Source organism: Pristiophorus japonicus, chromosome 11 (genome assembly GCF_044704955.1).
Source record: "Pristiophorus japonicus isolate sPriJap1 chromosome 11, sPriJap1.hap1, whole genome shotgun sequence".
Lineage (NCBI taxonomy): Eukaryota > Metazoa > Chordata > Chondrichthyes > Pristiophoridae > Pristiophorus > Pristiophorus japonicus.
In genome coordinates, this window is record NC_091987.1 from 167,932,763 (window position 1) to 167,945,041 (window position 12,279).

Genomic DNA, 12,279 nt, shown 5'->3' on the forward strand with positions numbered 1-12,279 from the left:
GTCTGCATCCCTCCAGGGCGGTTTGAGTCCTTGTCCCATACGACACAGGACAGAATCGTTACAAAGAATCGCAGGCATCACCTGTGTGTCAGAGGTACTGTACAACAGGCAGTCTCCATCTCTCCAGAGAGAGGGTCTCCTGAACAGCCTGTGGTGATTTGACCCAGAGTTTGCGAGTTATAAGCTTCAGCAATCAGTCAGCCCTCTTTGATCTGCTACTCTGACCACATAGTGTAATGGTGCAGGTTAGGACACGGGTTTCTGGCTGAAGTAGTGTCTCAGTTTAATTTAGAACAGGAGATTGTAACCCTTTCCTTTGCTCATTCACCACACAAGTTGGGACAGGGGTTTCGTTTCATCTAAGCTGCCATGTGAAGTAACCTCTGTCTATGTATTAAACAGTGTAGATTGACAATGTTCCACCCTCCCCAATACGGGCCATTCCTCCTCCCAGCCTTTGTCTTGTTACGTTAGGCTCCCAGTGTGTGTAGGATGGTGAATGAGGACGTCAGACTTATTACCTCCCTTGGAGGGTCTTAATTCTGCAGATGTCTCACATCTTCCTCAAGATTCGTGATCTCGCTGCCATCCCTTAAGACCTGTTCTGGCATTTAGTTCTGATCCGTAATCAACTTCAATTAGCTATAGATCAAAACACGCTGGATCTCTGGTACTAACCCTGTGGTGTGTGAGGTCAATGCTACATGTAGCACCACGTACAGTCTTGATGTACAACTCCACTCTGGAGAAGGAGGAGGCCAGAACTCATGGAACCAAGGAAGGGGCAATAGACAACAGTTTGAGTATACGGACACAGCCTGTGACAGAACGGAAATGTCATTGAGTGAGTGTGCCTCGCTGGTGGTTTCCCCTGAATAAATCCAGGCCCCCGATCAACTTCTGTGGTGTGTGGGGGATGCAAATCATTTTGAGCATTAAGGCCTTATGAGGGCAGTGATTTATCTTTTGGGCGATAAAGGCTATGGAATAAAATTATTTTCGATAATGCTGTTGTGGGAACAAGCGGGAGGACTGAGATACGATTCTCCTTGGGAATAAAGGTGCTTTATAGGGTAAGGAACATTTTAGAGTGTAATGGGGTGAGATGATGCTGTCGGGGGCTGGGAGAGGTGGGAGTTTTGGGAAACCTGAAGGATAAGAGCTTTGGGAGTGAGGGGCTGTGGGATGAGAGTCTCTGGGAATGAGGGGCTGTGAGATGGGATTATCTAGGAGTGAGAAGCTGTGGGGTGGGATGAGATTCTCTGGGAGTGAGGGGCTGTGGGATGGGATTCTCTGGGAGTGAGGGGCTGTGGGATGGGATTATCTAGGAGTGAGAAGCTGTGGGGTGGGATGAGATTATCTCTGGGATTGAGGAGCTGTGGGATGAGACTCTGGGATTGAGGGGCTGTGGGGTGGGATTCTCTGTGGGATGGGATTATCTGGCAATGAGGGGCTGTGGGATGGGATTCTCTGGATTGAGGGACTGGGATGGGATTATCGCTGGGATTGAGGGGCTGTGGGATGGGATTCTCTGGGAGTGAAAGACTGGGGTGGGATTTTCTGGGAGTGAGGAGCTGAGGGAACAGATTCTGTTTGGTGGAGTGCTGTGGGATTGACTCTTTGGGGTGGGGACTGGCGAGAGCTGTGCTGTGTTAGTGACTCTGCTTTCGGTGGGGTGGTTCTGGGATATCCAAGATGATGTTCTTGCCCTAGATTTCTGTGCCTGCTGAATTCAATGAGTATCAGTTTTTAAAATCACGAACATATTGCCCTTGCCCACCCTCACACCAAGACCTGTGCAAGCTCAGTCTGTCACTGCGCCGCTATGATGGGAAGCATTCAGTGCTATTTGTCCTTCCATTTTTCTGTTCTGTGCAGGACACGCGTCTCTGTCTCGGCCCAAGTCCTTGCTGGTGTCGTCGCCTTCTACCAAACTACTCACCCTGGAGGAGGCCCAGGCTCGGACCCAGGTCCAGATCAGTTCCCCTGTCACTTCAGACAGCAAGTACATTGAAGTAGGTGATGGGCCGGCGGCGTTACAGGGCAGATTCCACACGGTCATCGAATTTCCCATTGACAGGTAAATACAACTGTCACCATTCAAAATCCCCCTTGTGTAGCAGGTCTTTAGAAATGTGCGTGGGATCTGTGATAGTAACACTGCACTGAGGCCGGGAACTCTGGTTACACACTATCCCTCACTCGTGCTTGCTCTCGCTCCCTCTCCCTCGCTCCCTCTCGCTCTCTCGCTCTCTCGCTCCCTCTCTCTCCCTCGCTCCCTCTCTCTCCCTCGCTCTCTCTCTCTCCCTCGCTCTTGCTCCATCTCTCTCCCTCGCTCGCTCTCTTTCCCTCGCTCCCTCTCTCCCTTGGCCCCTCTCTCCCTTGGCCCCTCTCTCCCTCGCGCACTCTCTCTCGCTCTCCCTCTCTCCCTCGCCCCCTCTCTCCCTCGCCCCCTCTCTCCCTCGCCCCTTCTCTCCCTCGCCCCCTCTCTCCCTCGCCCGCTCTCTCCCGCGTTCGCTCTCTCTCTCTCCCTCTCTCCCTCGGCTCCTCTCTCCCTCAGCCCCTCTCTCCCTCGGCCCCTCTCTCCCTCGGCCCCTCTCTCCCTCGCCCCCTCTCTCCCTCGCGCTCTCTCTCCCTTGCTCTCTTTCTCTCTCTCGCTCCCTCGCCCGCGCTCTCTCTCTCGCTCACTCTCTCCCCTCGCTCGCTATCCCTCTCTCACTCGCTTCCTCTCTCACTCGCTCCCTCTCTCCCCTCACTCTCTCTCTCTCCCTCACTCGGTCTCTCTCTCTCCCTCGGTCTCGTTCTCTCCCTCGTTCTCTCGCTCGTTCTCTCCCTCGCTCTCTCTTTCCCTCGCTCTCTCTTTCCCTCGCGCTCTCTCTCCCTCGCTCTCTCTCTCCCTCGCTCTCTCCCTCGCTCGCTCTCTCCCTCGCGCTCTCTCCCTCGCTCTCTCTCCCTCGCTCTCTCCCTCGCTCTCTCTCTCTCCCTCGCTCTCTCTCTCCCTCGCTCGCTCGCTCTCTCTCTCGCTCACTCTCTCTCTCTCACTCGCTCTCTTCCTCTCTCACTCGCTCTCTTTGCCTCTCTCTCTCTCTCTCCTACGTGCTCTCTCCCTCGCGCTTTCTCTCTTTCTCTCTCTTTCTCTCTCCCTCACGCTCTCGCCCTCTCTCTCACTCCCTCCCTCTCTCTGGACCGGGGACTTCTGGTTACACTCTCTCCCCTCTCCCTCTCTCCCTCTCTCTCTCTCTCTCGCTCTATCTCTCCCCCCCCCTCTCTCTTCCCCCCCCCCTCTCTCTTCCCCCCCCTCTCTCTTCCCCCCCCCTCTCTCTTCCCCCCCCTTCCTACCCCACTCTCTTCCTTCCCCCCTCTCTCTCTTCCCGATCTCTCTTCCCGATCTCTCTACCCCCTCTCTCTCTACCCCCTCTCTCTCTACCCCCTCTCTCTCTACCCCCTCTCTCTCTACCCCTCTCTCTCTACCCCTCTCTCTCTACCCCCCTCTCTCTCTACCCCCCTCTCTCTACCCCCCTCTCTCTACCCCCCTCTCTCTACCCCCCGTCTCTCTCTACCCCCCGTCTCTCTCTACCCCGTCTCTCTCTACCCCGTCTCTCTCTACCCCCCTCTCTCTCTTCCCCCCTCTCTCTCTTCCCCCCCTCTCTCTCTACCCCCCTCTCTCTCTCTACCCCCCTCTCTCTCTCTCTACCCCCCTCTCTCTCTCTACCCCTCTCTCTCTCTACCCCCCTCTCTCTCTCTACCCCACTCCCTCTCTCTCTCCCCCCCTCTCTCTCTTCCCCCCTCTCTCTCTCCCCCACCCCCTCTCTCCCCCCCCCGCTCCCCCTCTCTCTCTCTGTCTGGACCAGAGACTCCTGGTTGCACTCGGCGTATGCCTGGCCTGGATATTAACGGGCGGATTACTTAAGCGTGGACGTAGTTTGCATGCTGCGGAATTTTAGCTCCGCAGCATACGTCTTTTGTCCTTGATAGGTTCCCTGTCTGAAAGTCAGCCTAATTGACAGGCTTGGCTTCCAGTCGGATGGGTAGGACTCAGTTCGGACCGATCCACGGGGAGGGGGTAGGATTCGATCTCTAACCTGCAGGTCTTTAAACGGGGGGGACGGGGGAAGCTTAGAGGGCTGTGGGGAATCACTCTGGCTCCTCCTGGCCCACAAGAAGTGCTGTAAAGGCACTTGCCTTCTCTCTGAAGCTGTCCTCGCCTCCCTTCAGCTGCCGGATTTCCCGAGGCCTAGGAAACCCGGCAGGCCATAGTTAAACTTGTAAAGCAGGTTAAATCGGAGGCTGCCAGTCTCATTAAAATATTTAAATTGACAATCTGCCTCCTGTTAAACCTGGAAGTGGTCGGGTTGAGATTTTTAAAATTTTAAACTCTGACCCGCTCCCCAAACCACTGGCTTTTTGGGTGTGAAAATCCAGCCCACGTGTCAACAACCTCCTGACCCCTGACCTCAGGATATTTCCCCCTTCCTTCACCCCATCGTTGGCAACTGCACTGCAATTTCCTCCCGAAACCCCTCTGCCTCTCCATTTCCCAAGACCCTCCTTGAAACCCACCTCTCTGACCAAGCCTTTGGTCACTGCTCCTAATTTCGGCAACTTTGGCTCGATTTGCATTTTAATCTGATTCCGCTTCTGTGAAACATCGAGGCGCAACTTTTTATGCTAAAGGTGCATGTAAATACACGTCATTATTTGCCTGTCGCCAATGCAGAGTGGCCCACTGTCTCTAACCTTTTACCATTCTCCTCCAGGAAGAGGACGACAAATAAACCTAAGAAGTCACCTGTTGGCACCTGGCGCTCCTTCTTTAACCTGGGCAAGTCCTCCTCTGTGACCAAGCGCAAGCTGCACCGTAACCCCAGCGAGCCGACCGAGATGAAGTCCATGGTTTTGGCAGGTGGGTGATATCAGATTACGCGGGAAGGGGAGGGGGGGCTTTCCCCCTTTTACTCTGGTTGAGTGATGGTTCCCACTCTAAAAATGAGTCCTTAGGTGGCTGAACTGTCCAATACGAGTGCCAGTGACCACTCGACACACGCAAGAAGACACGGTGAGTGTTTCCAGGGTTACTCAGCTGAAGGTTGAGCTCGTGCCTATCCCGACCTGATGGCTTTAGAGCTCAGCACCATGCAGGACATCGGGAAGCTACAGCAAAGGACTTTTAAATGAGGTTTTGTCTTGACTTACTTATTGCAACACACTCCTGGTGGCCCTCCCAAACTCGGCTGCCCATTCCCTAACTTGCACCAAGTCCCCAAATTCTCATCCTTGCTTTCAAATCCCTTCATGGCCTCACCCTTCCCTATCTTCTGTAATTTCCTCCAGCCCTGCAGCCCTCTGAGATCTCTGCAGTCCTCTTATTCTGGCCTCTTGAGCATTTCTGATTTCCATCGCTCTGCCAGTGGTGACCATGCCTTCAGCTGCCTAGACCAGAAGCTCTGGAATTCCCTCCCTAAACCTCTCCACCTCTCTATCTCGCTCTCCTCCTTTAAGATGCTCCTTAAAACCTACCTCTTTGACCAAGCTTTTGTTCATCTGCCCTAATATCTGCTTAGGTGACTCGGTGTCAAATTTTGTTTATAACGCTCCTGTGAAGCGCCTTGGGGTACTTTGCTATGTTAAAGGTGCTATATAAATATAAGTTGTTGTTGTTTAAAGTCATAGATCCAGCAACTAAGGGCCGTGTGATTGACAGGTAGAGCTGGTTTCATTCTGTTCATTTGTGATTTTGTTGTCTTCCCATCAGCAAGGGGTGATTCAGGAACACTCCGCTCTGCTAAAAGTGAGGAGTCTCTTTCATCTCTGCACAATGTGGACGGTTAGTACAATGCATTCACCTTATTGTCATGGTTCCTTACATGTTGTAGTGTATTTGCCACATATACCAGTGTATGTATTTGGCAGCATGTTTCAGTGTTGCAGTATGTTTTTGACCTGTAGCACTTTGTGCATTTTTCCAATGCTGCAATCATGCTAATATTCCAATATGCTGCTGTCACTACCCGTAGTTTTGGTCTGTTAATGATTATGCCCAGTAACACTGGTATTACACAGCTTGACTGGGCGAGCAAGCACTGAGTAATCCCAGTGTCACTGGGCCCGTACTGTGTACTCCCAGTTTCACTGGGCCCACACTGAGTGTAATCCCAGTGTCACTGGGCCCGCACTGTGTACTCCCAGTTTCACTGGGCCCACACTGAGAGTAATCCCAGTGTCACTGAGCCCACACTGAGTGTAATCCCAGTGTCACTGGGCTAGCTGGCAGTGACTGCCCAAACCTCCTGTTTATTATTGGTACTTTGATGACTGAGTGGACTCCTGGTACATTTGCTCAGTGAATGCGGTGATCTTTGCTTTGGGACAAGAAGCAAAATACTGCGGATGCTGGAATAAAAACAGAGATTGCTGGAAATCTCAGCGGGTCAGGCGGCATCTGTGGGGAGCGACCGAGTTAACGTTTCAGGTCAACTACAGTTCTGACGAAGGGTCACCGACCCTGAAACGTTAACTCTGTTTCTCTCCACAGATGCTGGCTGACCCGCTGAGATTTCCAGCATTTTCTGTTTTTATTACTTTATTCCCATATATCAGCTCACAATGGGACAGATTTAGGCCTTGAGATAAATGTTTGGATTTAGCCAGAGCTCACGTACTGAAGCGCTGCAGCAGACACTTGCTAATTAAATCATCCACCAATCTGTGCCTCCCAGTCAGAACACCATTATAAGATTAAGGCAGTCTTGAGAATTAATTAAACACTTCCTATTTCCTTGTGTACAATATTAGGTTGGCTACCTGCTTACTAGGTCCAGAGGTAACCAGAGTGAGCGAACAGATGTCCATTTATTGTGATCTCTCTGCCAGATAGCTGATGGATTTGAGATAAAAATATCCCTCGTGTTTCAGTAAACATGAATCTGGGGCCAATATTCTGGAGCTTAATTGGGTTAAGATGGTTACAGCATAAACAGGCGTGGAAAGAGTAAATTGAGAACTAAAAATGGTGCCGACGGTTATGCGGTCGTGCTGTGTAGGTCAGTGTACGCTGGAAGACGGAACTCACTGTATGATGAGCTCTCGGTCTCCGGTAATGCCGCTACAACATAGGAACAGGAGGAGGCCATTCAACCTCTCAAGCCTGCTCCACTATTCAGTTAGATCATGGCTGATCTATATCTTAACTCCATCTGCCCACCATGGTTCTGGAACCATTAATACCTTTGCCTTACAAAAACCTATCAATCTTGGTTTTGAAATTTTCAATTGGCCCCAGCTTCAACAGATTTTTAGGTGCGGGGGAAGAGTTCCAGATTCCCTCTGCCCTTTGTGTGAAGGAGTGCTTCCTAACATCACCCCTGAACGGCCTGGCTCTCATTTTAAGGTTATGCCCCCTTGTTCTGGATACCCCCACAAGAAGAAATAGTTTCTCTCTATTTACCTGATCAAATGCCTTAAACACCTTGATTAGATCCCCTTTAAATTTCTATACTCAGGGGAATACAAGCCTAGTCTGTGCAACCTGTCTTCATAATTTAACCCAGTTAACCCCAGTATCAATCTGGTGAATCTGCACTGCACCCTGTCCAAAGTCAATACATCCTTCCTGAGATGAGCGCACTGCTCTAAATGGGGTTTCACTACAGCATAACTTCCATCCTTTTGTGTTTCAGCCCCCTAGCCTTTCTAATTACTTTTTGTATCTGGCCACTAGTTTTTATTGATTGTGTTTCTGGATTTGTGTTTCTGGGTCAGCAGGGAGTGTTGGGAGTACAGTGGGTTTGTGCTTGCACCCAACCGTCTACACTCCGTTATTCCCTTATTAAAGGCAGAGTGAGGGAAGAACAACTGGTTTTCAGAGCTACATGAGAGAGAGTTATTGGACATGGTGACATGACATTCTGACTTACTCATGACACAAAAGTCATGTAATTTGTAAGATCATTCTAAACTGTATAGAGAAATATCAATGCAGTGGTAGAACATCTGGTTTGATTACTCAGGTAGCTTACACATACTGACGTTATCACCAGCCGGTGGTCAATGATGTGGTGTTGGTTCTTTCCTAGGAGAATCCAGGTTGTACAGACCCAGAAGGCCTCGGTCCAGCAGTGATGCCCTGTCTGTTTCCTTCAATGTTGGGGGCCTCCCCAGCCTCAACCACTGCAACTCCTATGACAACCTACCCAACGATGAGAGTGAAGGAGAGGATGCTATACTCCAAGTGCCTGCACTGGTGTCTTCCAGGATGGAGGAAGTAGAACTGAGTCCACCAGATATGGGAGCAGCCGGGTTGGACTTTGACCCGATGTCCTTTCAGTGTAGTCCACCACGGGCAGAACTTTCCCCGCCTGACTGCAGCTCTCAGGCGGATTCCTCAGCCAGTGGCAAAGACAAATCGAGTAGCAGCAAGAGGGAGCCAGAATTGGGCAGTTTGTGTCTGACCCCCGGTAGTGCTACTAGTTCTGAACCAGTCTCTCAATCCCCGGATAAGCTAATGAGCCCCTTCTTCTCTCCAGATCTGAGCCCTACTGATGAAAAACTGGCTAAACCAACTTCTTTTGCAGAAAAGGTCGTTCATGCCTTCTCCCCAAAGATCGGACGCAAGTCACCCAAGACTCCTCTGTTGAGTATTTCTGAACCTATTACAATTTCTGTACCAACGCGAGTATCTGAAATGATTGGCAGTATGGCAGCCGTTACACTGGGTACATCTCCACCTCACACCAACCCAGCAGGGAACAGCAATGTCAGCAAATCACCTCCACAGATGATGTCAATGCTACTGAAGACCAGTGACATGCAACTACCCGAGGGATGCCGTCAGGAGATCCACACTAAGCTTTCTGCTGCTGTAGCAGGGTCAGAGGCCAAAGGGCAAAGTCTGGATTGGCATGATCAGACCTATCACTACAAGGCTGTACGATCTACCCACTCACAGGCAGGAGCAAAATGGCAAAGTCCAGATTGGCATGAACTGAACAATCAAAACAAGACTGTACCATCTACCCATTCACAAATGGGGACGAAAGGGCAAAGTTCAGATTGGCATGAACTAACCAATCAAAACAAGCCTGTACCATCTACCCATTCACAAGGAGGGACAAAAGGGCAGAGTTCAGATTGGCATGAACTGACCAATCAAAGCAAGACTGTACCATCTACCCATTCACAAATGGGGACGAAAGGGCAAAGTTCAGATTGGCATGAATTAACCAATCAAAACAAGACTACACCATCTACCCATTCACAAATGGGGACGAAAGGGCAAAATTCAGACTGGCATGAACTAACCAATCAAAACAAGACTATATCATCTATCCATTCACAAATGGAGGCTAAAGGTCAAAGTCCAGACTGGCATGAACTGACCAATCAAAGCAAGGCAGTACCATCTACACAGTCACACGCGGGTAAGTGTTGAATAAAAATTGTTGCGCTTGGTCAGACATCATTGCGAGAGGCTCACAGTACATGCTACATTTTAGGTATATGTGCACAATCCTGGTATATGAGAGAACTCAGATTTTCAGTCATGACAGGGACAGCTTGTGTCACTCCATGCCTCATCACCCGGCAGATAGTTATACCCGAGCTCTTCCCACCGCCCCCCACTCCCCATCTGCCACTGATTTGCGCCAAGGTATTATTCAACGAATAGCGTCAGACGTACTGTACTGCGCCAAACCGCTCATCTTCATACGTAAGGCAAGACTGTTCGATGGGGGGCGGGGGGCGGAGGGCGGAGGGGGCACAGTGTCTCTCTCAGTCCCTGTGGGGGGGGGGGGGCACAGTGTCTCTCTCAGTCCCTGTGGGGGGGGGGGGCACAGTGTCTCTCTCAGTCCCTGTGGGGCGGGGGGGCACGGTGTCTCTCAGTCCGAGGCGGGGGGGCACGGTGTCTCTCTCAGTCCGGGGCGGGGGGGCACGGTGTCTCTCTCAGTCCGGGGGGGGGGGGGCACGGTATCTCTCTCAGTCCGGGGCGGGGGGGCACGGTGTCTCTCTCAGTCCGGGGGGGCGGGTGGACACGGTGTCTCTCTCAGTCCGGGGCGGGGGGGGGCACGGTGTCTCTCAGTCCGGGGCGGGGGGGCACAGTGTCTCTCTCAGTCCGGGGCGGGGGGCACGGTGTCTCTCTCAGTCCGGGAGGGCGGGTGGACACGGTGTCTCTCAGTCCGGGGCGGGGGGGCACGGTGTCTCTCTCAGTCCGGGGGGGGCACGGTGTCTCTCTCAGTCCGGGGCGGGTGGACACGGTGTCTCTCAGTCCGGGGCGGGGGGGCACGGTGTCTCTCTCAGTCCGGGGGGGGCACGGTGTCTCTCTCAGTCCGGGGGGGCGGGTGGACACGGTGTCTCTCTCAGTCCGGGGCGGGGGGGGGCACGGTGTCTCTCAGTCCGGGGCGGGGGGGCACAGTGTCTCTCTCAGTCCGGGGCGGGGGGCACGGTGTCTCTCTCAGTCCGGGAGGGCGGGGGGGCACGGTGTCTCTCAGTCCGAGGCGGGGGGGCACGGTGTCTCTCTCAGTCCGGGGCGGGGGGGCACGGTGTCTCTCTCAGTCCGGGGGGGGGGGGGCACGGTATCTCTCTCAGTCCGGGGCGGGGGGGCACGGTGTCTCTCTCAGTCCGGGGGGGCGGGTGGACACGGTGTCTCTCTCAGTCCGGGGCGGGGGGGGGCACGGTGTCTCTCAGTCCGGGGCGGGGGGGCACAGTGTCTCTCTCAGTCCGGGGCGGGGGGCACGGTGTCTCTCTCAGTCCGGGAGGGCGGGTGGACACGGTGTCTCTCAGTCCGGGGCGGGGGGGCACGGTGTCTCTCTCAGTCCGGGGGGGGCACGGTGTCTCTCTCAGTCCGGGGCGGGTGGACACGGTGTCTCTCAGTCCGGGGCGGGGGGGCACGGTGTCTCTCTCAGTCCGGGGGGGGCACGGTGTCTCTCTCAGTCCGGGGCGGGTGGACACGGTGTCTCTCAGTCCGGGGCGGGTGGACACGGTGTCTCTCAGTCCGGGGCGGGGGTGCACGGTGTCTCTCTCAGTCCGGGGGGGGGGGGTGCACGGTGTCTCTCTCAGTCCGGGGCGGGGGGGCACGGTGTCTCTCAGTCCGGGGGGGGGGCACGGTGTCTCTCTCAGTCCGGGGCGGGGGGGCACGGTGTCTCTCTCAGTCCGGGGGGGGGTGCACAGTGTCTCTCTCAGTCCGGGGCGGGGGGGCACGGTGTCTCTCTCAGTCCGGGGGGGGGTGCACAGTGTCTCTCTCAGTCCGGGGCGGGGGGGCACGGTGTCTGTCTCAGTCCGGGGCGGGGGGGCACAGTGTCTCTCTCAGTCCGGGGCGGGGGGGCACGGTGTCTGTCTCAGTCCGGGGCGGGGGGGCACGGTGTCTCTCAGTCCGGGGCGGGGGGGCACGGTGTCTCTCTCAGTCCGGGGTGGGGGGGCACGGTGTCTCTCTCAGTCCGGGGCGGGGGGGCACGGTGTCTCTCTCAGTCCGGGGCGGGGGGGCACGGTGTCTCTCAGTCCGGGGCGGGGGGGCACAGTGTCTCTCTCAGTCCGGGGTGGGGGGGGCACGGTGTCTCTCAGTCCGGGGCGGGGGGGCACGGTGTCTCTCTCAGTCCGGGGCGGGGGGGCACGGTGTCTCTCTCAGTCCGGGGGGGGGGGCACAGTGTCTCTCTCAGTCCGGGGCGGGGGGGGCACGGTGTCTCTCAGTCCGGGGCGGGGGGGCACGGTGTCTCTCTCAGTCCGGGGCGGGGGGGGCACGGTGTCTCTCAGTCCGGGGGGGGGGGCACAGTGTCTCTCTCAGTCCGGGGCGGGGGGGGCACGGTGTCTCTCAGTCCGGGGCGGGGGGGGCACGGTGTCTCTCAGTCCGGGGGGGGGTGCACAGTGTCTCTCAGTCCGGGGCGGGGGGGGCACGGTGTCTCTCAGTCCGGGGGGGGGTGCACAGTGTCTCTCAGTCCGGGGCGGGGGGGCACGGTGTCTCTCTCAGTCCGGGGCGGGGGGGCACGGTGTCTCTCTCAGTCCGGGGGGGCGGGTGGACACGGTGTCTCTCTCAGTCCGGGGCGGGGGGGGCACGGTGTCTCTCTCAGTCCGGGGCGGGGGGGCACAGTGTCTCTCTCAGTCCGGGGGGGGGTGCACAGTGTCTCTCAGTCCGGGGGGGGGGCACGGTATCTCTCTCAGTCCGGGGCGGGGGGGCACGGTGTCTCTCTCAGTCCGGGGCGGGGGGGCACAGTGTCTCTCTCAGTCCGGGGCGGGAGGGCACGGTGTCTCTCAGTCCGGGGCGGGAGGGCACGGTGTCTCTCAGTCCGGGGC

At 55.4% G+C, this 12,279-nt stretch overlaps 1 protein-coding gene across 8 annotated transcripts in view; it reads left to right on the forward strand.

Annotated features, from left to right (window-relative positions):
* arhgap32b (Rho GTPase activating protein 32b) overlaps positions 1-12,279 on the forward strand; it is a 597,494-nt gene that overhangs the window by 569,949 nt on the left and 15,266 nt on the right. For all 8 annotated transcript variants that reach the window (XM_070894258.1, XM_070894250.1, XM_070894251.1 and 5 more), the window contains 4 exons: positions 1,879-2,080; positions 4,758-4,903; positions 5,753-5,824; positions 8,073-9,416. In XM_070894258.1, coding sequence (XP_070750359.1) covers positions 1,879-2,080; positions 4,758-4,903; positions 5,753-5,824; positions 8,073-9,416 — 1,764 coding nt within the window. The remainder of the gene's footprint in view (positions 1-1,878; positions 2,081-4,757; positions 4,904-5,752; positions 5,825-8,072; positions 9,417-12,279) is intronic.